This window comes from Oreochromis aureus, linkage group 19 (genome assembly GCF_013358895.1).
Source record: "Oreochromis aureus strain Israel breed Guangdong linkage group 19, ZZ_aureus, whole genome shotgun sequence".
Classification (NCBI taxonomy): domain Eukaryota; kingdom Metazoa; phylum Chordata; class Actinopteri; order Cichliformes; family Cichlidae; genus Oreochromis; species Oreochromis aureus.
In genome coordinates, this window is record NC_052960.1 from 6708645 (window position 1) to 6735904 (window position 27260).

General features: G+C 40.5%; 1 protein-coding gene across 1 annotated transcript in view; it reads right to left on the reverse strand.

The window, feature by feature from the left end:
- Positions 1-27260, reverse strand: part of alk (ALK receptor tyrosine kinase) — a 414012-nt gene that overhangs the window by 130055 nt on the left and 256697 nt on the right. The window contains exon 4 of the mRNA XM_031757275.2: positions 25765-25969. Within this exon, the coding sequence (XP_031613135.2) occupies positions 25765-25969 (205 nt within the window). The remainder of the gene's footprint in view (positions 1-25764; positions 25970-27260) is intronic.

Consider the following 27260-nt stretch of genomic DNA (forward strand, 5'->3'; position numbering starts at 1 on the left):
TATCAGAGGTAACGATAGCATCCAGGCATTTTTTTGTAGTGACATCTCCGTGAAACACAGCAGTCTGCTCTCACAGAAGCCCCTTTGATTTCTCAGTAGGTATGTTAACTTGTCCACCACAATGTCCAGCAATCTGATGTCAACCTGGAATAGGGCTAATCTCTGTTTATTTCTCTTATCTGAACTTATCACTTTTTCACCTCTTCCTGGGATGTCTGTTAGTTGTTCTTGGCTCCTGTGCCATGCTCAGTAAGACCAATTGGTTCCATGCTGCAAACAAAAATGAGCAAACGACCCCAACCAGCATATTTAGAGATGCCACAACTCTGAAACGTGACAAGCAAAAATACCCACAAGAAAAGTTTGAGAAAAACAACGTTAAAGCCCTGAATAAATTAGAGAAGGCTCAAAAGAAACTGTAATAAGATGCATGCACAGCTGGCAGAAAAAAATTAAAGGAGGAAAGAAAAAGAAGTTTATCTGCTTCCCAGCACTATTCCATGGCCATAAACTGAATTAACTATTTTCCATAATGCACTATATATATATGATAAGGAACATTATATGACACCAAATGTTATTTCCAAAGCTCCACATGAAACAGAATGACATAAAAAATATTACATACACAGCACCCCATCATCCCAACTAACTGCCTGTCTCCCCCAACTCAAACGTAATGAATGACTGATAATCAGTGAGTGTTATAACCCAATGACACAGTATCTATTCCCTTTCCCTTAGAGACTGTGTCACTTAATTTACACACTAACTGGGACATTTCATCAACATGCTGGAAAAAAAGAACCACTTCATGCTCAAAGAATAATTAGTTGACACTCATCACTTTGATCCATTTGTACAGATCTAATCTGGCCCAGAAACGAATATCCTCATGCAAGGATGGCTGACGTCTGTATCTCACTTGCATCTACTGTAATAACCTCGGATGCTGGAATATCAGATTAAATCGCTCTTTGATCCCCTCACTTTGTTCCAAGTCAGTTGGAGGCAAACTGAGCTAGTGTGCGCAGATTTGCAGAAGTAAAGCATTAGTTTCATCAAGGATGACACTTAAAGGGAGAAGCAAGAACCGCAGAGATGAAAACTCCAGCTCACGAGTCCTTAATGGAAAAGAAATAACGAACGTGCGGCGAAAGGTTTGGTGATTATTTCATAAAATTGCAATCTGGCAATTTCTCATATCATAATAAATGAAAGGATGAGTAAAACACCAAATCAGACGAGTTGCTCAGTAAAACAGATTAAGGCACACCAGTTTGTACTTTTTCATTCAAAAAGGCTCAGTGGGATATGGGATGTAAAGTATACTGGCAACGCTGCAGTTTCAAACCTAGTTTAAAGCTTCTATTGCATGTTATACACTTTTATACCCTTATTTCCTTTCAATTTCCGCCATACAAAAACAGGCATGGCAATCTCCAGTCCCTGATATTACTTTTTAAAAAACTGAAGATAAGATATTGCCCTTCCACTGCATATCTCCAAACAAATGGAACCGTTACCTGAAAAATGTTTAAATGCTTCTTGAAGTTTTGCATGTGTAATATCCTGTCCTATCCTATTACCCATGGCTCCCTGAAGGATTACAATGGCCCACAGTGCTGTCGGTTTCTTTCTTTCTCTCTATCTTTTTTTCTCTGCTGCCATATCCCTGTGTAAAAAAACAAGGTAACACAGCAACGTACAACAAAATAAAGCTTTTAAGAGTGAGAAAAACTGCAAATGTCTCTCATCTATAAATAAATAAAGACCTCCCAGATGTGTAGTATCTAACTTGTGGTCTCAGTATAAAGTGTACAGTTAACCTTGATTTTTTTTTGTTTAAGTTGAGCTGCCCTATTTTATAGTATGTAGCAATCTGGGGCAGCTTTTGTTTGCTTGGGTATTTGTTTTATGTAGCGATCTGAGAAGAGCAACACTGAAAATATCTAAATACACCACTGTAGATGACTGACTTAAAGTGTTAACTGCTATGGTTGAATTTTTTCTAACTGGCTCCTCCAGCTGGTATTCATCACTATTTCCACAGATGGGCAGGTTCACTAACCTTTAGCAAGGTTAGCCCGCACACAAGAGCTTTGGATTGTGCATGTGCAACCTACTTGTGGATGTTGTAGCACTGTGTGGCACTCATAAATGTTACATCTTCCATTCTATGTATAGTCACAACTAACTGGTAGGTAATTAAGTTTCAGTGTTTCTCACAGATTCCATTTGTAGTGTATGTATGAAAGGACGCATCCAGTACCAGGAAGCACACACACTTTTTAAAAGTCATTGTTAAATGACACTGTATCTTAGCTACAAATATTTTATTTACCAAACCCTTTGTGACCAAAAAACCCCCATACACTAGATAACACTGGAGTATGACACAGTTCTTTTCATGGAGTCCTTTCTTTGGTGGACAGCAGGTGATAGTAACTCTGCTTTTTCTCTGCAGAATTGCTTATATTAGTGTAGAGATACCAAAACCAGTTCACTGGCCAACACAAGTCCTGATTAGAGTCTTTTGATTGCAACAGATCTCTAGAGTATACAGTATGTCCCATCATAGAATGAGATCCTCTCTAGAAAAGGAGCTGAATCTTACTGAGGACCCACAGCCTGCCAGCAAGCTAGCTGGTCGGAATACAAAAAATAGGAAGGAAGAAGGCTAGCTGAATTAGCTAGTCCATAAATCAGACTGTTTTCTCAGATGGATATTCTCTGGTTGCTGTTACTGCAGCAGCACAACACACCTACCAAAAAAACCCCCTATGTGTAGAAATCACTCAGTTTAATTTCAATTGATCTTTCTGCTGAATAAGAGACACTAAAAGAGTCAATTGCTTCATGTGCATGTGCTTCTGCAGGTGTTGGAGAGGTGCAGGCAGCATGGCTTTCAGAGGCCATGTAGTAGAGGAGCAACTGAGAGCTGGATGATAATGAACATATGTGTGAGTGCAGCTCAAGTGGCAGCTACTTGTGGGGAAGTAACCCTCAGGAAGAGGGGGCCATAACAACCATCTGTTTCTCTTCTAAATATGAGTTGGTGTGAGAATATCAATGGAAACACCCTAAAACACGAGCACTAAGAGCTGCTTACCGAACAACAAGAACAATTTGAACTGCAACCACAATGCAAACAAGAAGTGTACTTGTTTGAGCATTTTATATAAAAATCATATTTTACATGAAACATTTTGCCAAATTTTGAACACTAGAAAAAAAGGCGGATAACTGCTGGCCAATTATGAAACTGACAACCTGCCAACATTATTAGTGTAGATCTATAAGAAGTTATTTAAAAAGTTTTATTCTCAAAAAACGCTTTAAATGTCAGCAATATAGGTTTTAAGCTAAGAAACATAACCCAAATGAATCTGAATAACCTTCGTCTTCTTTTGTTATTCAATCAGATATGGTGCATCATTTATATTTGTAAAAGAAATGCTAAAAAAATACCATAAGCAGTAAATTGTCACCTTTATTACATCTTAACTACTGCAGTTAGGCTGGATGAATGACCTGACTGACCTGAAAAGGCCTGTCTCTCTTGGGACTCCAGTCCCATTGTGAAAATGCAGGTTTTCAAGGTTTTGGAAAAAAGCTTCTAATCTTGGCTGTAGCAGCCCTCTGAGGCACTTCAAAAACCAAAGTGCCATTCAACCAGATGGTAATGTTGACTGGAGGATGGCCTGATTGGAGGTGATTATACATCTGGAATGGGCCAACAAACCTGGATATCAGGCTCCCAGTGGCGGCTGTAGAGAACAAAAGATCCTTTTTCTGACGTGCAAAACAAAAACCTGCATGAGCCACGTGTCCCCCCCTGCTGTCCTCTGATGCTTAATGGCCTTTGCAGTTATGAGAATCCAACTGCCCATCCTGAAGCAGCCGGAGCAGTTTAAAGGTATCAAAGGAGAGGCCAATGTCAAGAGTGATTGTTTTCTGTGCATCCTGTCACTATATGTAAAATATGAAGTTTTAAAGCAAAATTGGCTTACTGCTGCTCCCGCTGTGGCACAGGACGTTTGTTCTCAAAGTGAGTGTGTTTAATAGTAGGCTGAAAATGTGAAAGGATGCAGATTTTCAGTTCTGCTGAGATCTAACTATCCTGAATGTCTTTTTCTTGGCACAATCCACACTATAAGTATTTGGGCAGTTAAACATCTTTGCACTTTAGAACTGTCAATTTCAAATGAATCCCTACGATTTACTATTTCATACTGAATGGAATAAAGTGCTAATGCTCGGCTTCAATTTAAGTCGGTATTGAAAGAAGCACTGAAAGAACTGCGTGGAAGATATAGCCTTTTTAGCATAATGTATAGTGCCCAAATTGGAAGGTTCAGCTGCAATTGAACACTTATACAGGATTTTTCCTGGTAAAGAATGAGGACTTGGGGGTGACTAAAACTAGACATTTTGTTCTTATGTCTGTCAAAAATGTCTGTTATGATATGATAAATAAAAACTCAAATTACAGAACCTTCAGTCACGAGTACGAGTTTCAGTTAAATAGAGTGGTGTCATTTGTCTTTTCTTCTGGCTAAAAATTTCGTTGTAAAGGAAAAGAAAGAACAGCTAGCTAATAAATATTTCAGAGCTAAGTGTTCCTTTAAAGTATTAAGCTGAAGTTGTCTACCAATGTAAAGAGAAAATACATGTAAGTAAGGAGAAAAATGAGGCTTAGCAATGCATAAAAATAAATCACAGGTTCACCATAGCCTGCCGTTCTCAAAGAGCATGCACAAAGAAAAGCTGGAAGAAAGCACTGGACCGTGGTGTAAAAGCCTTGTGGATGACCAGAAAATAATTTGTATGGTAAAGAAAATCTCCTTCATGACTACAGAGTATGCCAGCAGGGGATTCATCACGCGGTGCAAATCCCTTAAGAAAACAGCAGGTTGAAGTTTGCAAAAACATGAAAAAAACTAACAGGTGGAAATGTGCAAGAACATTTTATGGACTGATGCAACAAAAATGAAAAAAATCAGGCTGAGTAAAACTGATGGAAAGACGAGGAACAGTTCATGACCCAAGGTAACAACTCATCTGTCAAACATGGCGGTGCTGCTCTTATGGGTTTCTGAGTGAGTCATCTGATTGAGCTGCATTCTACCTGATGAAGACCAGACTATAGGGAGAGACTCCTAAAAAAGCAAGAGGCCAGAGAAATGTTGAAAGCAATTTAGTCTGGAACCCGTCAGTTTGGTTTGGGTTTCCAAGGGGCATTATTGACAGGCGCACACTGAAATCCTTTTGGATGCAAATGGCCAGAATAACATAGCACTGAGCGTAAAAATGTAAACACACGACAGAGTTCAGAGATGTCCGACATCATACAAAAACCCCAGTGTATTAGATAAACGTCTCTGATTGGCCCAGTGCAAAAAAGGCCAGGTGGGAAACTGTCTAAATGGGACAAAGAGCCAGATGGATTTGGCCAGAGCAAATGAAACATGAACTCTCAGATGCATCTGCTTCTCAGGTTAGAAGGCAGCAGCAGTGAAAGCTGCTTCAACAGTTTAATGTGCCAGAGCACAGAGCCTGACAATAAAGTGTAATCCTCCAGACACTTACGTCATTTGTGAGTATTACTAATATCTATTTCTGCTCTCTGAGGACCACAAATGAGTCAGCTAATTAACTTAAAACACAGACACAAGGTGGAGACTTTGGATCTGTGCTTAAGACTTCCACTTATCAGACATACATACCCAGTGCTGACTGCTGAGTGGAATCATTTTTTAAAATTTCTGGCATTAAAAAAAAAGAGAAAAAGAAAAAACCCAGCAGGTATAAAGTTATGACTGTTATACTGCACAGCACAAATTTAACAATTCATCTTACTCATTAAGTGGTGAATGCATATGTGTCAGGACAATTTAAAGTTTTATTAAAAGTCATACAGATTTGCAAAGTTAACAATGGTGAATTTATGGTATTACTGAACTTTAAAAGAAGAAAATACTCAAAGTTTTAAATAAAGACTGTTTTAATTGAAAAGGAAGTGAGCTAATCAGCTGAATTTCAGAGGAGACAGTCTTGGTGAACTAACAAAAGGCCTCTCAGTCAGCTCTGCAAAATGTGGCTGTTCTCTCTCTCTGTCAACATTAGCGGCACTACTCTATAATAGCTGGCTTTGGCAGGCAGTAAACTGATTAAATGCATCATTGTGCTGAGATGAAGTGACGCTGGGAGATTGAAAAAAAAGGAGGGTAATAACTGTTGAAAAAAAAAAAAGACCTGTGAACGATCGAGAAGAATAAAATAGTTTAGAAGTTGTATTAAGAACTTTTCTCAATACTTGGGGATGTTTTACATTAAGTGTTATGAGTTAGATAAGACCTGTATTGATATCTGCATGTTAATGGGAAATTCAGTGGATATATATGAGCTGTCTATAGGTCAGGGTTTTGGTACCAAAACTATTCAGAGATCAGTCCAGACAAAGTCCATAGAGTACAGATACGAAGTCTGGACAGTATTTTAATCATCTGAGGATCAATTAATTAATTCTTATAACTCATCCTCACAGAGCTTATCTAAGGACAGCTGCAGTTTGTCTGATGGCAAAAAGAAATGTCTTTCAAAGTCTCTAAAGGAAAAGAAACACACTGAGATACTTAAGTGATGGCATGACCCTGCTTTAGACAGGGCCAAGCCACTGCATCAGTCTTCCACTTGTCCAGGACACAACAAGAGACAAGCTTAACTGCTATATTCTGAAAAACGAAAGAATTCCCTGATGAATGCATTTGTGACTAACACGTCACAAATGCATTCATCAGGCATAATATACAGAATGATCTTAATATTTTACTCAATGTGTCATGAAAGTAAGCGCTTAAAGTTATCAGCAACATGTTTTTTGAGCAAGAGCGCTTTTCTATATCAACAGTCTTCTTTTTGCAACCAGATCAGTCTCCCCCTGCTGGTCATTAAAAGGAATGCAGGTTTAAGGCACTTGATGCACTGACCTAGAAGACGTTCATCTTTTATAGTATTCAGTATATGGTGTGAATCAGGCGTGACACTTGGGTTTATCCTTTATAAAGTTAAGATTTGATGGACGGATCTCTATTCTGTATATAAAAGAATATTATAGAGTACCATGAGTCCTGGCACTTCATGGCACAAAACTATAGTCCAAGTGTCTCAAGTTTGCCTAGAGGACAGTTGACATGCTACTGTAGTTTTAAACCTTTGCATTATTAGCAGTGCTGTTTCTGCAACACTAACCAATACAACTTTCAAACACATCAAATCATATCATCATTTTTCCATGTTGTTAAATACCTACAATTTAGCAAAGAAGGGCAACATTTTGTGGGCTGTAGAGAAAAACACACTTTTCAACAGAAAGGCCGACAGTTCGAGTTCCAGATCTGTTTCAGATCTTTTAGTTTTCTGATAGACACACGCACAGACACACACACACGCCAATGTATCCACCACCCTTGAACAAGCTACTAGATCAGATGTCACACACACTGCAGCTCTACGGAACACAAAAGTGGAAACAAATTCGGCCTATTCAGAGAGTATATTTTCACCCTTTTTATATTTGACATTTTATATTTGGCTGAATTCCCACATTCATCTGACCTACATGATAACCCCAAAATGGCATCAACTGGCTCTGAGAACATTTTCTGACATTACTACAGCAGGTTTGTTTTTCCAATAGAGTGCCACTTGAGTGTGGCACCAAGGCTAGAAGCTTCAGATAAACTATTCAATATTTCTAAAGCAAATGAGTTTAAATTGTCACACATTTAGTAGGTGTCAAAAAAGATTTGAAAATGACACCAGTTATATTTACATCAGTATATAAGAACATTCACAAGTGTCTCTCTATTTGCCACTCTTTGTGACTATTATTCTTTGACAGATTTAGCCTGCAATTCACATTGAAACAATACAAATACAAGCTATTACCTTCTGAATGGAACAAATATTGTTTTTCAACAACTAGGTGTCAAATTTTGTACAAATACTCAGGGGACAAAGCCAGGAAATCATTGGTGATCCCTTGCCTCCACCACAATGTTGACATTTTTTGTGAGATGTTTGGACAATTACTAAATGGACTGTCACAAATTTTTGGCAAAAGTATTTATGGGTTTCTAAGGTTAGAATCCTAGAGATGCTAACGAAACCTTTATTTTTTCCCAGGATAAACTATGAGGTTGTTTTTGTGGCTCAACACAAAATGCTTGGAAACTCTTTTTAATCGTTATTCACACTGGGTGAAGACTTTCATCGGTTACTTAATTCAAGTAAACCAAAAGGTTCCAAAAGGGCATTCACACAGGAAGTGACATGCAATGTGGCAATCAGAGACCACAGGAAATCAATGACATCCAGTGACTTCAAGCAATGATGGGTAAAACCTTTCTGAACTTCAAGGGAGCGATAGAAGTGACTACCAATGGCAGCACAGGCTACCACTGATTGATATTTGATTTGTTAGCAGACACATTAGAGGGTTACCTAGGCAACTGGAGCCTAGAATATCAACTGGTGACCAAGCGACAAAGTGATGTGTCACGAGCTTAAGAAACAAACATGCCCTGCACTTTAATATCACTACTTGACTAATTTATTGCTGCTTCCTACTGTCTGAATCGCCCCTTGAAGCGTCCTTGTGATGACATACAACATGCATGCAGCATTTGCTTTTTTAACTGTTCGGCAGTAAAACTTTAGGCACCAAAATGACTTGATTAGCATTAAAAAAGATCATGATTAGGATCAAATACAACTTTCTACAAGGTTATACATTTTAGAAAGAGTCCTGTTCATGATAGGTTGTATTAACGGCTTGCACAAATGGTGCAATGAGGACAGTCCCAAACCCAATGGATCAAAATACATCAGAGTATATACAATAAAAGTATTCTGCATAACAAATTTGTAAGACAAAGTTCACAGTGACTGAACTTTAATGTTTCATGTTTTAACAAGCGACCTTTTCCATACCATCAGATCATTCTCAAGACTTCCGAGTCTTTTGCCAAATACTTTTTTTGCAGGAATTACAGCAACATTTCAAAATTAATGATTTATTGGTGTTTAAATCTTGAATTTTTAAATAAGGTTATACATGACATTTTCTGTCTGAGTAGCTGACATTTTTATCCTGAGTTAACACTGCATGCACACAATACACCTGAGAAAAGTGCTCTTCTCAAAACAAGCCCACAAGGAGATGAGGGCAAACAAGGAGAAGACACACTGTCTCTATCTCAGCATTTTCTTTGATGCAAAACAGGAAGAGGCTTTCGTGATTTAGGTGCTAAGCTTTAGTTAATGTCTGGGCTTGAAATTTCCTTGTGCTGTTGCCAAAGGTAAAACGGAAATTCAGTATTGGCATGAAAACTAGGCCACTTATCCTTTCTTTTTTCTTTTTCCACCAAATATCACCTTCTCTTGCATTTATAAAAGGGTATCAGAAATGTACAAGACAACTTTGGGAAAATATGATTAGAGATTCTTAGATAAGACACAAGGTCTGTGAGCACAGCGGGAAGAGCTGGGAATAAAACCTATAGCTCCTTATGTAACCTGTCTGCAGAGAAGAAGGGGAAAATATAAAGAGTGCGCATGAGAGCGAGAAAATTGTAAAGTATGCAGGCTGAAAATGACAAGACATAACTCATCTGTGGATAGACTCCTTTTTTTTTCTTTTCACAAGTGCATATATGAGCCTGAAATGTTTCATTTCTAAAGCTTTTGATGAAGTCCCACCAGAAACTGCCAAGAAAACACTACAAAGGCTCCATGATGAAATTTGTTGAGACGGAGAAAAAGGGTGTAGATGACACTAGAAGATAAAAATCACAAAAACTGTGTAGCAAAATGTTTCAAGTATCCCTCAATAAATTCCCTCCAATTTAGTTGGATATTTACATAAACCTGACTTTACTTTATTACTGTATTCTTTTATTTTCCTATAGGTACAACACTGGCACCGTGTGTGTGCTCACAGGTCATGCTTGTGAACATTCAAACTTAAATATATAAAATAAATAACAAAGACAAGTAAAGGAACAATAATACATAGGAATAATATAAAAGTGGCTGCTAATATCTATAGAAAGATTATATATTGTATTTGTATTTTTTATATTCCCTTTTCTTTGTCAAATCCACTGAAAGGACATTTTAGTATGAAGCTATAGGAGTGGAGGAAATGGCAGACAGAGAGAGGCAGAATGTTTTAGTCGGTGAAAATAATTCCACCACCTCCTTTTTCGGGAAATTGGTATAAAAGCCACCAAGAACAGTTGTATGGCTGTTGCTATAACATGTCTCATTTACATTTGAAACAGGAGAAAAAAGCAAAGAAGGTTATCAGGAAGACAGAGAAAGACAGGGAAAGAGTATGTCAAGACACAAAAATGTATTCCTTTCAATTCCCTCTTAGAGCTGCTGCCTGAGAACACGCTCACAATGCAAAGCTTCTCCTCTTTTCTTTGATTCGGTAGTGTTCGTGGCTCCATTTATCACCACTTCTATGGCTAAAAACTGCAGAACTAATACACATCCACTTCGCCAACTGTGTTGATGTGACATAGAGAAGTGTATCATGAAAAAATCTTGTATAATGTGCAGTACAATACAATGGTCTTTGCAGCCATTGAAAGTAGTCTTGTTTTTGTGTAGCATCCTTTATTTGAAATAGGTCAGTGTTGTCTGTAAATTAGCTGCTGAATAGACCTGGGGTTCTCAAACATTTTGGCACTGGGTACCCATTACCGGGAAGACAATTTTTCAACTTCTCATAGTCCTAATGATTTAGCTAGTTTTGGAAGCACTATCCTTTGACTGGTTCAAATATTTCTCCTTGCTTGCCACTTAACTAGCTGGCTAATAATCCAAATGGTCCAAGAGCATGAGCATGTTGTTGTCTGAGGGAAGTGGGAGATTTTTAAAAAAGGATGCAATGAAAGATGTGATGTGTCACAATCATACAGGGTTTTTAAATGGGGTTATAGTAGTCACACCACGTAAAACAATGGCTTAAGACTGCAATGTAACCAAAATTATTACAACTGTGTTGCCTTTGAACTGGTTGCTTCAAAAATGGGGACCAGGTACACAATAACTTATAGTCAGCTGCTTTTGCAAAGTGACTTTGGTGCATCAAGGTGGCGATAAAATGGCATTAAGAGTCAGTTTGCTGCTAGTCGCTACCAGTTTGGTAATAAATGGGGTCAAGTCAGCAACTCCAAGCAGTCTGTAATAATTAAATTAAAAACACAATTAACGTACAGAAATTCTCATTAGGCACTTAAATTCCTGACAAAATTTGAAGCAGAAATTCACATAGTGACATCATTTCTGGAAGATGATGATTTAATTGAAAATTTTCAGCAACGTTGCTTTAATATAGGAATATAACCTGATAAAACTAGTAGTGCGCGAGTTGAATCGAGTCCAGTACTGCAAAGAGACACTCATAGTTGAGTTTCACTCATCAGTGCAGACTGAGTCAGACAGATTGCAATCTGCTGGCAGCCTGACTGACTTTGTAAATTAGAAAGCATTTATTTGCAAACTTTGCCACTTTAAGTTGGACCACAGCTATTCTGAGACAGACTGTCTCCAACCAGGCGACCTTTGGAATCATCCTGCGATCAGCCATAGGTTGAGGGTGTTGTACGCTCAACCTCTGGGTGACCAGTTGCTGGAGTACTAGATAGCGTTTCACCAGTTCCAAATAAACTTGAAGCATCCCAGCAAAACCTGATTGATTGCCAGCAGTATTAATTAAAGAAATGTGAATTCATTTGAGCCAAAACTCTTAGAAAAGAATCACTGACACTAATAGCTGAACTTAGATTCTAAAATGAAGTAGTTCACTCAGGTATTGTGAAAATGTTTACTCTTAAAAGGCATCAAGAACTCGGATTAAAACAGAGTCTAATTTGTACTTTGTTGGCAACCTTCCTTGTAATCGGAAGGTTGCCGGTTCGAGCCCCGGCTGGACAGTCTCGGTCGTTGTGTCCTTGGGCAAGACACTTCACCCGTTGCCTACTGGTGGTGGTCAGAGGGCCCGGTGGCGCTAGTGTCCGGCAGCCTCGCCTCTGTCAGTGCGCCCCAGGGTGGCTGTGGCTACAATGTAGCTTGCCATCACCAGTGTGTGAATGTGTGTGTGAATGGGTGGATGACTGGATATGTAAAGCGCTTTGGGGTCCTTAGGGACCAGTAAGGCGCTATATAAATACAGGCCATTTACCATTTACCATTTTTAATAACACTAACGACAATTGCCATTATTTAATCTACAGTTTACCTGTGTATAATTATACCAGACCTGTTTACAACTACCAAGTTTATCAGGTGTATAAAACTGCTTCATGCTAATTTTATATGCTGTTTACAAACTTCCATGTATAGTTGTAAACCCGCCGTCAGTAAGCTGCACTTAACTGCTGCTTACTGACGGAAGTTCCACTGTTCATCATATGGATTGTATGGCATCATGTGGATCACTATACACTGTCTGATGCTAAGATCAAAGTTACTTCAAAGCCTGTGATTTTATATAGAGAAGGCAGTCCTTCTGGAAAACAGTAGAGTTTTATGTTACAGTACACATGTCCGGCAGGATATCACAAACCATATGGCAGATTATGGCTCCGTCGATGACCTTGAGACATTATGTACAATTGGTGCATAATGTCTCGAGGTACATATTGGCCCAAAAGTTCAAAATCACAGCTCTAAGCTGCCTTCTCCTCTTCTCCAAACAATCTTTAACAATTGTAACCTTCCCACTGGCAGAACTCCCAGATCCACAGCTATGAAGATCCCATCAGCTGTGGCCCTGCGGCAACTACAGTCCGGGAGCTGGAGGTTAGCGTTTGGTGATCACTAAGTGGAGGAGTGGAGATTCCTGCCAGGCACGGATGCACTGCTTTGCCAGAGAGAGGGCTTTGAGGTTACCCATCTCTCCCACTCTAGTTTAGCTTCACTCATTGAAGGACCCAAAAACACGGCTGGAAGAGACTCTTTGTGGGGTGGATGTGTCACGATTGCAGTACAGAGTTTTTACTGTACAGCAGAAACATGACACTGTAAAATATAAATATAAAAGGGTACCAAGATCATTGCATAAAAGCATAAAACATTGTGAGGCTACAGAGGAGAACTGTTGATGCCCAATTACTTTTTTAATATTATTTATTTGGTTTGAAACCACTGGTAATAAGCGAGCTGAGATAAAACCTAAAAGCTTGAAAAATCTAAACATTAATTATTCACCAAAGTGTCTTTATTAAATCAAAAGGGTATTAATCTATCAAACTCAGATGAAACCTGCTTAATGCACTTCGGACAACAATCCATGCCCTTTTGAAAATTATGATTAAAAAAGCAGTACAGGTTACTATACACTAACAGTTGTCATGACCACGCTTTTGTATTATGACTACTGAGAGTTAAAATATATTTTCTTCATTCTAACTTAATATGCAGTTTATATTGATTTCTTTACTTTATTTTACAAGTTAAGTAATGCAGCAGTTGGCAATAATTCAACTCGCTAAGTGTATCCACTGCAAAGACAGACACATATGATGTCAGTGTTGTGGCTGCCTCTTATTTCATTTATGGGAATGTAAATTGAATAATTAAGTTAGTCGCAAGAATAATCCCTTTCACTTACAGGGATTAAGGCTGGTTCAATTTGACATAAAAATGCAGCTATGCCTTTGATTCCAGCCAGCTGTCTCTGCTGTGTGGGAACACTTTGATCAATTATAACCATGAAAACTCTTAATTGTACATACAGATTGCATCAACTGGTAATGCTCACACTGTGTCTACAGTTTGAGCAACAAGGCAGCAGTGCAGCAACAGCAGCCTCTGCATTCGATGCTTCTATAGATGATATGTGTAAAGACAGTACTGCATATACTAGTGCATGAAATCCTGCCACTCTGTTTGACGCTGCTGGCTTTGCATCCACAGCAACGTTAGACACAGAGTGATAAAGTCCACATCAGGAGGAGGACTGTAGTAAGTCACACGCCTGGAGTCTGTGGTTTGTGTCATGTTTGAGGGCTTTCTGTTTAACACTTTTGGTTTGTTTTCATTCAATGTATCATTCTTTTAAATGGTAAGTACAGGGCGGGCAGAAAACAACTCTTTTCGAGTTAAAAAAAACCCCCTTTGAATTCAGAAAAGGGCACTGATATTGCTGCATGGAGTAAAGCTTGCTTTCCGGCAGTGACAATATCAAAATGTTCAATGCCAAACCTCACACAATTTCAACAGCCTGTAGAGGACTTCCCTGCTTTATTGACCAGTTGAAATATTTATTATTGATGTAGAAACCGAAGCTGTTCCATTATTGATGACATTCAGTAATCTGTAGATTTTTCAGTTTCAAAATGTGCAACATTACATGCCTATAACATGAGTGAAGTGGAGTCATGACTCACGTACAGTACTGTTCTGCAAAAGTATCGAGTCATTTCTTAATTCTATACATTTTGCTATGAAAATGGACCAGCTTATTGAAAACGTTTGCAAACATACATGGAAATGCAATATATAAGGCAAAAACTGAGTTTGTACCTTGAAAGTCAATATGTAGTATATCAAGGTCTGGGCCATGTGCAGGTCAATCCATGACTGATGGTGTTTCATTGTGACTTTTTCTATCCCAGTATGCTTTTACTGCATTGCCAATGTGTTTAGGATCATTTTCATGCTGAAAAATGAGGCTGGAACATTCCAGATGGTACTGTGCAGTGGATCAAAATCTCATGGTACTTTAATTGATGGTACACGTTCACAATTCCATCAATTTGACAAAATCCCCTACACCACTGGATGAATTGCAGCCCCAAACCATGATAGACCCTCCTCTGTGTTTTACAGATGGCTGTAGACACTAACTGAACTAAAACATTTCAAATTTTTCATCACTTCTTAAGACATATAATCACTTCATTGCAAATGGTTTCTTGACAGCCTCCCTTCCAGTGAGACCCCTTCTGATAAGGACTTTCAGTAATTTAACTGAAGAGCCAAATGCATCTCTCAGGTCCCATGCCACGTATTTGCTGGATTTGTTCATATTTCTCAAGGAGATGACTTTTAGATACTGAAAATCTGCTGTAGATAGATTATCAGGCCTCTTTTGTCCTCAACTTGTCCAGCTCCATCAGATATTTTAAAGGACACAATGCACACCATGAGATAACTTTTCAATAGTTCTTTGGGAACTATTGCAAAATAAATATTTCTCATAGATTCAACAAAAGAAATGTGAATAAATTATGTATTTTTTTGATCAAATGTCTAACCATACTAATAAAGTGCTGAAAGATAAAATTTGAAATCAGGTCTTTGCTGACTTGTCTGTTATGTGCAGACACAAAACTGGTTCAGCCACTAGAATTAGGTGCCTTTTTTGTTTGAATGATTTAAAAAAATCCTCTGAATACAGTCAGTGTGGACTGGACTGAAAATTAATGAAAAAGAAGCCAACGTCCAAAAGAAAACTTTAAAGACCCTTCAGAAAGCCTGGAGAACAACTGCTAAAGACCACAGGTCAGTCTCCTTGGAAACCAAATATAAAGAAATGAGGGGTAGCTCAAGACTTTTGTCCAGATCAATGTGTAGGCGAAAAAGGATTTTTCCAAACGCTACTGCTGTAATAAACATTAACGTCCTACCTTATGTATGAGGAATGATTATATTACATAGCACTCCCCATAATATTCCTATTGTACATCAAAATTAGCATTAACATTTGCCTCCTTTGATGCTTCCTTCCCCCACATTACATTACCCATCAATCACTTTTATGATGATCCTACTTTGCTGCGGTGCTTTAACCTATATCAACCGTATTTCCACACCGTCCTGCCCTATTCTCCTTTCATTAAGCAAGATATTAATGCACCTGCAATTGAGGCCACTTGGTACTAATAGTGATAATGTAATGTAAGAGATTGGTATACACACGGCCCTTTTCTTGCAGGCATGTGCAAAGACTGTACTCCTACAGAGTTCATGTGGAGAAACACATCAACATGAGGACATTACAGTCTGAATAAATATTGGCCAGAAAACACACATCCTGTAGCTCTCATATACATGAAGACAGCTGGGCTTCTGGAACTGATGCTGTGAAAATACAATGTTAAGAAATCTGAGGCAGGAGGCTGATGGAAACCATAAAAAACTATAACTTTATAATTCCACTTACATACTAGTGAGAAAAAAAATCTTTGCGAGCTACCAGTCACTCAGAAAGCTGCCACCTATGTTCTGTTCTGTGTGCTTTGTTCCTTCGTCATTGTTTTATTTTATGTCCTTTCAGTTAGCCAAATGTTCACCTCATTCAATTAATCATAAAAAGGACCAGCTTTCACACTGCGTCACCATTGGTGCACAGTGTCAACATGATGTTGGCAACCTTGTTTTTGTATAAGAATATAACCAGAATACAGGCAGATAGCAGCCATTTAAGTGGATTCCTCTCTTGCAAAGACAATCATTGCAGATGAATTGGGCCCATCAGTGCAGGCTGACTCAGATTTATTGCAATGTCTTAGAAATCTGTCTGCATTTATAAAGTAGACAGCAATTATTTGCAAACCTTCATCAATCTGTTTGGCAAGTTTAGGGTGTCTCTTTCCCTCACTCTGTTGTCACTCAGTGTTTGCAAAAATACACCTCAGTCAACAATGCTGTGCTGTTCCATCAGTGTTTCACAATTAGCACTAAACTGGATAGATAGTGCTACAGTAATTACGTGCAAAAAGCCCTCCAACCCACGGTAACGACTTATTTGGCTCTTTCTCTTAAGGTGGTTAATTTTTCATTCTTCCATAATTGGTATACTTTTTTCATTTTTTCTACCAAAAAAATGTCCATACATTTTTTTTACACTGCGAAACAAACTTGAAGTGGATAAAGTATTATACAAAGAGATTTCATTTTCAAAGATTTCATGTGCTTGGACAACACCATCAGATGTGATGCAACATTAATGAAACTCAGACGGTCAAGCAGCTTTCAGGACTTTCAAAGCAAGCACTCTCTCCTTGGGTGAAGGCTGGAGCAAAACTTGTGTGATTGTGTTAGAGTTTGTCACAGCAACAAAATATTGCTACATGCAGAAGTTGCATAAGCTTAAAAATTTGTTCTTTTATCCTTTAGTTTGACACTTCAAACGACTAATTAATTGAGAAAAATGCTGACTGCACAGTGTAGGGACTATCTACTTGTTATGTGTTATATTATTAATTCCAGGTCCCAATTTTTCAGAAATAAAAGTGTAGTTTTGGAGGGTCAGTGAAGTTATGTTATGTCATTAATGATTTGGCCTTTTGTGGCATCTGTGAAGCTCTAAAGGATGTTGGATAAGGGTTTAATTGTTCTTTAAAGAAGTACACAGGAAGGATCAGTTAATCACATGACAGGAATAAGATACTGGAAACAGAACAAAGTCACAGCCAGTGTCTCAAGTGACACCGTGCATAACACATGGTTATTCATTAGGATGTTGCTGCATGGCCTGAATTTGTTTTTCCTCCCAAAACAGCACGATCCTGAGCACAATCTCCACAATCAAATTTTAGTTGTCCTGAAGCATTAATACTAGTGTGTAGTACACTATGAACCCCAGGGGTTTGAATATACACTGAAAACTGAAATCTCTGTGTTCAAACCAATTACTTTATATTATAATAAGTTTAGAGACAACACACTAGCATGGACATGGACAGTGACAGTTTTTGCTTCAGTCCTTGAACACTTATTTTGAAATCAAACAATGGAGGTTAAAGTCTATATAAAGTCTTGGCTTTAGTATGAGCATGTTAATATAGTTAATAATATATAGAAAGTTCATAGGCTTCAAGGTTATATGTCAAACCAAAGCATTGCTTTCAATATTGTATACAAAACGATTTGCAGTCAGTGACCTTGTGTACTCTTGGATCCACAGAGATCGCCTAGCATATGTATCTTTCAATGCGGCCTCCTTCAGAATAATTGATTGTATCAATACCAAGTCGGCATCGGCATCGGTATCGGATCGATATTAGCCTGGTGAGATTGATTCTTTACTTTAAGTTCCGCTCTTGTTTGCAATGCTGTGGTTTCAGCAAGACGAAACAGCCAATTTGCCAGATTCGCCGCTCCCCGCTCATGTGTCAGCGGAGAGCAGGCACATTTTGCTCCCCCTCCCCCTCTTGTGTTTAGATGTTGCACTGTCACGTGACGTGACTTAGACGCTTTGGGGATTGTTAAGTTGTTTACATATTATTTATATTTTCACCAGTTGTTGTTTTTGTTGTTGAGAATTTTAACTGTCATTTTTTAATTATATTTTCTCAACAGTACTTGTTTGTTTTAATTTGTTTACTGGTTTGCGTGCACTTTTTATTTAAGATTTTTCTAAAAAAAAATCATAATAAAGCATTTTCTATTCAATGATAAACTTATGTCCTGGTTTTCATTATTTAATAATAAAAAAAGGAAACATCACAAAAAACACTTAAGGTCATGAAAATTAATTGAGATTTAGCAATACAATGACACATCCACCTTATTTATTGAAAAGTATCAGTATCCGTATCGGTGATACTGGCCCATATTTACTTGGTATCGGATCGATACCCAGATATGCAGTATCGCACACCACTACCTTCAGATTGTGTTTGTTGTATCTTTGTTTGACTGGGTCAGCCAAACAAAGATATTGGCTGAAAAGCGCTATCACTGCTTTCACTGTATGTATATATATATATATATATATATATATATATATATATATATATATATATATATATATATATATAAAAACACCCAGCACGCCCCTGCGGGCGGTTTATCCTTCAAGCTCGGGTCCTCTACCAGAGGCCTGGGAGCTTGAGGTCCTGCGCAGTATCTTAGCTGTTCCCAGGACTGCGCTCTTCTGGACAGAGATCTCCGATGTTGTTCCCGGGATCTGCTGGAGCCACTCGCCTAGCTTGGGAGTCACCGCACCTAGTGCTCCGATTACCACTGGGACCACCGTTACCTTCACCCTCCACATCCTCTCGAGCTCTTCTCTGAGCCCTTGGTATTTCTCCAGCTTCTCGTGTTCCTTCTTCCTGATATTGCTGTCATTCGGAACCGCTACATCGATCACTACGGCCGTCTTCTTCTGTTTGTCTACCACCACTATGTCCGGTTGGTTAGCCACCACCATTTTGTCCGTCTGCATCTGGAAGTCCCACAGGATCTTAGCTCGGTCATTCTCCACCACCCTTGGGGCGTCTCCCATTTTGACCTCGGGACTTCCAGGTTATACTCGGCACAGATGTTCCTGTACACTATGCCGCCACTTGGTTATGGCGTTCCATGTATGCCTTGCCTGCTAGCATCTTGCACCCTGCTGTTATGTGCTGGATTGTCTCTGGGGCATCTTTACACAGCCTGCACCTGGGGTCTTGCCTGGTGTGATAGACCCCAGCCTCTATGGATCTTGTACTCAGAGCTTGTTCTTGTGCTGCCATGATTAGTGCCTCTGTGCTGTCTTTCAGTCCAGCTTTGTCCAGCCACTGGTAGGATTTCTGGATATCAGCCACCTCCTCTATCTGCCGGTGGTACATACCGTGCAGGGGCCTGTCCTTCCATGATGGTTCCTCGCCTTCCTCCTCTTTCTTGGGTTTCTGCTGCCTGAGGTATTCACTGAGTACGCTGTCAGTTGGGGCCATCTTCGTGATGTATTCGTGGATGTTTCTTGTCTCATCCTGGACTGTGGTGCTGGCACTCACCAGTCCCCGGCCCCCTTCCTTCCGCTTAGCGTACAGCCTCAGGGTGCTGGACTTGGGGTGAAACCCTCCATGCATGGTAAGGAGCTTTCTTGTCTTTATGTCAGTGGCTTCTATCTCCTCCTTTGGCCAGCCTATTACCCCAGCAGGGTACCTGATCATGGGCAGGGCGTAGGTGTTGATGGCCCGGATCTTGTTCTTACCGTTCAGCTGACTCCTCAGGACTTGCCTGACCCTCTGCAGGTACTTGGTGGTTGCAGCTTTCCTAGCGGCCTCTTCATGGTTCCCATTCGCCTGCGGGATCCCCAGGTACTTGTAACTGTCCTCTATGTCTGCAATGTTGCCTTCTGGTAGTTCGATCCCCTCAGTTCTGACTACCTTCCCTCTCTTTCTTACCATCCGACTACACTTCTCCAGTCTGAACGACATTCCAATGTCATTGCTGTATAGCCTGGTAGTGTGGATCAGTGAGTCGATGTCTCGTTCACTCTTGGCATACAGCTTGATGTCATCCATGTAAAGGAGGTGGCTGACAACCGCTCCGTTTCGTAGTCGGTATCCGTAGCCAGTCTTGTTAATGATCTCACTGAGGGGGTTCAGGCCTATGCAGAACAGCAGTGGGGACAGAGCATCTCCTTGGTAGATCCCGCACTTGATGTTGACTTGTGCTATGGGCTTGGAGTTGGCCTCTAGTGTTGTACGCCACATCCCCATTGAGTTCCTGATGAAGGCTCTTAGGGTCCTGTTGATCTTGTACAATTCTAGGCATTCCAGGATCCAGCTGTGGGGCATTGAGTCATAGGCCTTCTTGTAATCAATCCAGGCTGTGCACAGGTTGGTCAGTCTGGTCTTGCAGTCTCGGCTGACTGTTCTGTCTACCAGTAGCTGGTGTTTTGCGCCTCTGGTATTCTTGCCAATCCCTTTCTGTGCCCCGCTCATGTATTGACCCATGTGCCTGTTCATCTTAGCCGATATGATGCCTGACAGGAGCTTCCATGTGGTACTGAGGCAGGTTATTGGTCGGTAGTTGGATGGGACCGGTCCCTTCTTGGGGTCCTTGGGGATCAGGACCGTCCGACCTTCGGTTAGCCATTCCGGGTGTCTCTCATTAACTAGCAGCTGGTTCATTTGTGCTGCCAGATGCTCGTGGAGTGCAGTCAGCTTCTTCAGCCAGTAGGCATGAACCATGTCAGGCCCTGGTGCTGTCCAACTCTTCATACTGGAGACCCTTTCTTGGATGTCTGCCACTGTGATGGTTACTGGACCCTGTTCAGGGAGGTCGCTATGGTCTGCCCTCAGATCCACTAGCCACTGAGCATTGCCGTTATGGGTTGCGTCCTTCTCCCATATGCTCTTCCAGTATTGCTCCGTCTCCAGCCTTGGTGGTGCTGTTCTGTTATTGTTCCCTTGCCACTGAGAGTACACCTTTGCTGGCTCTGTGGAGAACAGCTGGTTTATTCTCCTGCCTTCTCTCTCTCTGGTGTACCTCCTCAAGCGGGTGGCCAAGGCTGTGAGTCTTTGCTTGGCAGTTTCCAAGGCCTCAGGTATGGACAGCTTGCTGTATTTCTTATGCACCTTCTTTGTCGCGCCTTTCTGCAACTCCGTTAGTTGGCTAACCTCCCTCCGTGCTACTTTGATCTTGCCCTCTAGCCTCCTTCTCCATGGAGGGTACTGCCCCTTGTGGCTGTTCAACTTGTAGCCAAGCATCTCACTGATCACTGCTGCCGTAGTGTAGATCAGCTTGTTAGTGTCGGTAATCGTGGTTGTAGGTATCATCCGTAGTGCTGCATTGGTCAATACATGAGCGGGGCACAGAAAGGGATTGGCAAGAATACCAGAGGCGCAAAACACCAGCTACTGGTAGACAGAACAGTCAGCCGAGACTGCAAGACCAGACTGACCAACCTGTGCACAGCCTGGATTGATTACAAGAAGGCCTATGACTCAATGCCCCACAGCTGGATACTGGAATGCCTAGAATTGTACAAGATCAACAGGACCCTAAGAGCCTTCATCAGGAACTCAATGGGGATGTGGCGCACAACACTAGAGGCCAACTCCAAGCCCATAGCACAAGTCACCATCAAGTGTGGGATCTACCAAGGAGATGCTCTGACCCCACTGCTGTTCTGCAAAGGCCTGAACCCCCTCAGTGAGATCATTAACAAGACTGGCTACGGATACCGACTACGAAACGGAGCGGTTGTCAGCCACCTCCTTTACATGGATGACATCAAGCTGTATGCCAAGAGTGAACGAGACATCGATTCACTGATCCACACTACCAGGCTATACAGCAATGACATCGGGATGTCATTCGGGCTGGAGAAGTGTAGTCGGATGGTAAGAAAGAGAGGAAAGGTAGTCAGAACTGAGGGGATCGAACTACCAGAAGGCAACATTGCAGACATAGAGGACAGTTACAAGTACCTGGGGATCCCGCAGGTGAATGGGAACCATGAAGAGGCCGCTAGAAAAGCTGCAACCACCAAGTACCTGCAGAGGGTCAGGCAAGTCCTGAGGAGTCAGCTGAACGGTAAGAACAAGATCCGGGCCATCAACACCTACGCCCTGCCCGTGATCAGGTACCCTGCTGGGGTAATAGGCTGGCCAAAGGAGGAGATAGAAGCCACTGACATAAAGACAAGAAAGCTCCTTACCATGCATGGAGGGTTTCACCCCAAGTCCAGCACCCTGAGGCTGTACGCTAAGCGGAAGGAAGGGGGCCGAGGACTGGTGAGTGTCAGCACCACAGTCCAGGATGAGACAACGAACATCCAAGAATACATCACGAAGATGGCCCCAACTGACCGAGTGCTCAGTGAATACCTCAGGCAGCAGAAACCCAAGAAAGAGGAGGGAGACGAGGAACCATCATGGAAGGACAGGCCCCTGCACGGTATGTACCACCGGCAGATAGAGGAGGTGGCTGATATCCAGAAATCCTACCAGTGGCTGGACAAAGCTGGACTGAAAGACAGCACAGAGGCACTAATCATGGCAGCACAAGAACAAGCTCTGAGTACAAGATCCATAGAGGCTGGGGTCTATCACACCAGGCAAGACCCCAGGTGCAGGCTGTGTAAAGATGCCCCTGAGACAATCCAGCACATAACAGCAGGGTGCAAGATGCTAGCAGGCAAGGCATACATGGAACGCCATAACCAAGTGGCCGGCATAGTGTACAGGAACATCTGTGCCCAGTATAACCTGGAAGTCCCGAGGTCAAAATGGGAGATGCCCCCAAGGGTGGTGGAGAATGACCGAGCTAAGATCCTGTGGGACTTCCAGATATAGATGGACAAAATGGTGGTGGCCAACCAACCGGACATAGTGGTGGTAGACAAACAGAAGACGACGGCCGTAGTGATAGATGTAGGTTCCCAACATCAGAAAGAAGGAACACGAGAAGCTGGAGAAATACCAAGGGCTCAGAGAAGAGCTCGAGAAAATGTGGAGGGTAAAGGTAACAGTGGTCCCAGTGGTAATCGGAGCATTAGGTGTGGTGACTCCCAAACTAGGCGAGTGGCTCCAGCAGATCCCGGGAACAACATCGGAGATCTCTGTCCAGAAGAGCGCAGTCCTGGGAACAGCTAAGATACTGCGCAGGACCCTCAAGCTCCCAGGCCTCTGGTAGAGGACCCGAGCTTGAAGGATAGACCGCCCGCAGGGGCAAGCGGGGGATTTATATATATACATTTATATATATACATATATACGTATATATATGTATGTATGTATGTATGTATGCTATTTCATGCCCAAATTAGCATGGAAATAATTACTTTTGAAGCCTTGGAATTTAGGATGAGATGGACATTAGTACATTAATTTTTATTTCTTTTTTTCCTGTATGTTAAAACTGCATTTTAATGTAGACTCCATTATCGTATTCTGAGCTGAATGTCTCCAGCTTCAGGGAAATGTAAAAAATGAATAAAAAATGAATAATGAAGCCTAATAAGATTCAAGCTACCTTGCAGTTAGAAAGACCCTGGTAATTGACTAATGTGTACAGGGATTTTTTTTTTTGTTTCCTACTTGACTAACCTTGTGCTAAATGCCCAGACAACCAAATTGGGCAAACATGTCAAAACACAGCATCGAAATTCAAAGGCAAAGGCACAGGTTTGCAATTAGTAACCTGACTGACTCTTACAATGTTTGTGGGTGGCTCTTCTTGCTTTGTTTTAACCCTCTCTTTTTTTTTATAATAAGAGAGTCTTCCCATCAGAGCAGAAATGCGGGGAGTTTAGCTGAGCGAGTCTACAATGGCAGGGATGGTGTGGGAGGATGGCAGTCTCTGACTACAAATGAGAGCGCACACAACGCACAGCCTAATCCGTCACACATGTAATGAGCACGTCCCTGCTTTGCTCCCTTAAGAACACACACACACATGTTAATGCACACTCCCATTCACGTGCAGCCAAAGCTGGAGGGATGCATAGAGCATGATATTCATATGATTCCAGTCCCCTTAAGAGATTAGACACACAAGCACCAAGAAACCACTTTATAGCAGCAAGGTGAGCTCAGCTCTTTGTATTCCCATATCCTAAAGATACTTTCCCTAAAAAGAACAGATATGTTAATAAAGCCACCCATGGATATGACCATACATACCAAGTATCAAGTGGTGACGCGGGTATTGTTATGGCCTCTGTCGCCCTGTTGCTCTCAGTGTGAAACGCAGATCTCAGAAAAGCCTTCATTGAAAAGGCAGTGTGAGAGGGCCACAGACCTGGTGTTAATTAAGGATTACTCGCACCATAAGATAATACTAACGCATTAACTTTGACTGGCTGCTGCAAAAGTAAATTACACATGGTAGTAACAAACTGAACTGCAAAAAACAGGTCTTAAAAACTAGAAGAAGAAGAAAAGAAAAAAGAAAATTATCTGTAACAGGAAAAATCAAAGTCTTGATTTCTTGACCAGAGTGATCACTGTGTACCATGCTTTCTCACAGTTAAATGCAATGTTGCCAGGCCCATTTGAAAATGTGGGCCTGTGATGGTTCCCTTACACTCATGCATGGTTTACAATGTATTTGAAGAAATGTTAATGTTGCAAGGCATTTGTGCCTACTGTGAGTACAAATATGTGCTGTGAAATATACCCAGCTTTCATCGCGGTTATGACACTTGTGAAAAATGTAATGAAGACAAACTCTGAATGGTTTCCTTTCACAAATCTTTAGTTTTACAAAAATCATAAGATCACTCTAAACATCACTATCTACTGTCACTCTAGCAGTAGCCCACTGCACTAACGGTGTCACATCTTTACTAAGCTTACATGCAGGTAAATAAAATGCAGCATTAACCATGCAACTGTAAATATAATGGAACAACTCAAAGTTAACACAGCATAACAGCAAATGTAAAAATCTTGCTAAAATACTTAAACCTGGTAAACATATCCCTCTCGTCTGCTCTAACATTGTGCTTAAAACAAAGAAATCCAGTTGTACTGCCTAACCTTCCTTTGATAAAATGGACCAATATTCAGTTTAAATACAATAAGTACCAGGGGGAATTTCACTTTTCTATATAACTGGCCAGATTATCACATTTATTTTTTCTCCATTAAGGTGTGTCTTGTTTATATGTGAAAGGGTAATATGCTAGAAAAGAGAAAAACATCAAAAAGCAGTTTTGTACCTGTCAGTGTTGAAACAGCAAGCGCAAAAAGTTATAAATCTTATGAATGAATAAACATGGACGCAAAAATAAATCTTTAAAATAAGTAAATGCTCCAAAATAAAATGTTCTGATAAGAAGAGATGTCAGACAACAAACAAGCACACATTGTCTTAAATGAAGATATTTCATTTCACAAAACACAGTTTGGTGGTTTCAAATTCCCTCAAATCATCAACAAAAATGTAATTAACCACAGAGAAAGGAATCCTAACACTTCTGCCCAATTGTATTTGTATATGAGATGGGCTTACCCTGTGATGCGCGGGAGAGTGTCGGTGGAGAAGAGGGAGAGAGGGGACTTGTCTCGCACTATAAGCCAAACAGTGTACTGCCCACTTTGCCTGGGGTGGAAGAACACAGCCATGTCCAGGCTACAAGGACCTTGGCCGCCCCATAGCCAAGGACTCAGCACCCAGGGGCCTCCAAACGCTGAACCGTTCACCCAGAGAAACTCACCTGTGGGAGAGAGGAAAAGCAAACAAGTGTAAAACCAAGACTAGAGATTGACTAAATGCATGAGTGCAAAAGCTTGAAAACGATCCAGAATTCTAATCTTGCATGCATGATATGATGTTGTAGCATGTATCGAGATGATGTATGGGCAGTAGAACGAGATGGTTTTAAGGCAACATCTGAGGCTAGCCCTTGAAGAAAATTCATAAAATAAAGCTGCTTTGAAAATAAGCTGTCAGTGACACCCTGTGCACAAAAAAGCCAAGCAGGGGGGAAAAGAAAAAAAAAATCAAAGAGATCTTTTTTTATAGCTTTGATATTCCATTTCACTTTCTATTAAGCTCACTCAAGGAAGAAGTTGATCAGAAGCATAAAGTTCGGTATCTGTGTGTGTGTGTGTGCGTGTGTGGCAAAGCGGCACAAAGAAACTGAACTTAAAAGGAAGAAAATCCATTTTTAACAGGCTCAGTTAAGTAAAGTATTGTTAATGAGGAGATTATTTAAAAAATTCAAACCAAAAATCTTAAATAAGAAAGAATAATTGATTTTCTGTTGTTCACACAAAGTATTCAAGGTCAATTTGCCTTTATTTAGCTGTTTATTCTGTTTGGTATATCAGGAACAGTTGCAGAAATACATCTGGAATTTTTTTTAAAGTACTGTAGTATGTGCCCTTCATTTCATTTATTTTTTTTTATTGTTTCATTATCTAGGTAGTACTTCAATCCCTAGATAATGGCACTACTTGTTTCCCAGGGTTATTGAATTGAAACATGCTTTTCCAACGGGGTCACACGTGTCTCTCTGCGTTGGTTAGACACCGAACTTAAACAGCTTTTGCTATTAGTCATCTACACAGTTTTTGCATTGGAACATATTAACAGAACAGATGTTTCTTAAAATCCCCCAAACCATCTTAAATGATGACTTCATTTATTTAATTAAAAAAGCTATCCAAACCTCCCTCACCGTATGTGAAAAATAACTGCCCCCTAAACCTAAATCTAGCTTATTTAGTCTTGACTAAGTGGCAAATGGTACATACTGTATGAATCTGCAATTAGGTGGCATCCAAACATCTGACGCCACAAGTCAAGATACTTCTAGTTTGCTTTTGTTTGTCTGGAAGTGCACCGACTCCACTTTCGTTCAACCTAAAAACGAAAGTTATCGCAGCACTATTCACAAACATTCTAAAGAATGTGTAGTCGTGTGAGGATGTTTAGGTTTCTCAGTTATTATAACTGTTCAGTGGCGTTTGAGGTGACTGTGGAGGAAAGTAATTGTCAGTTGG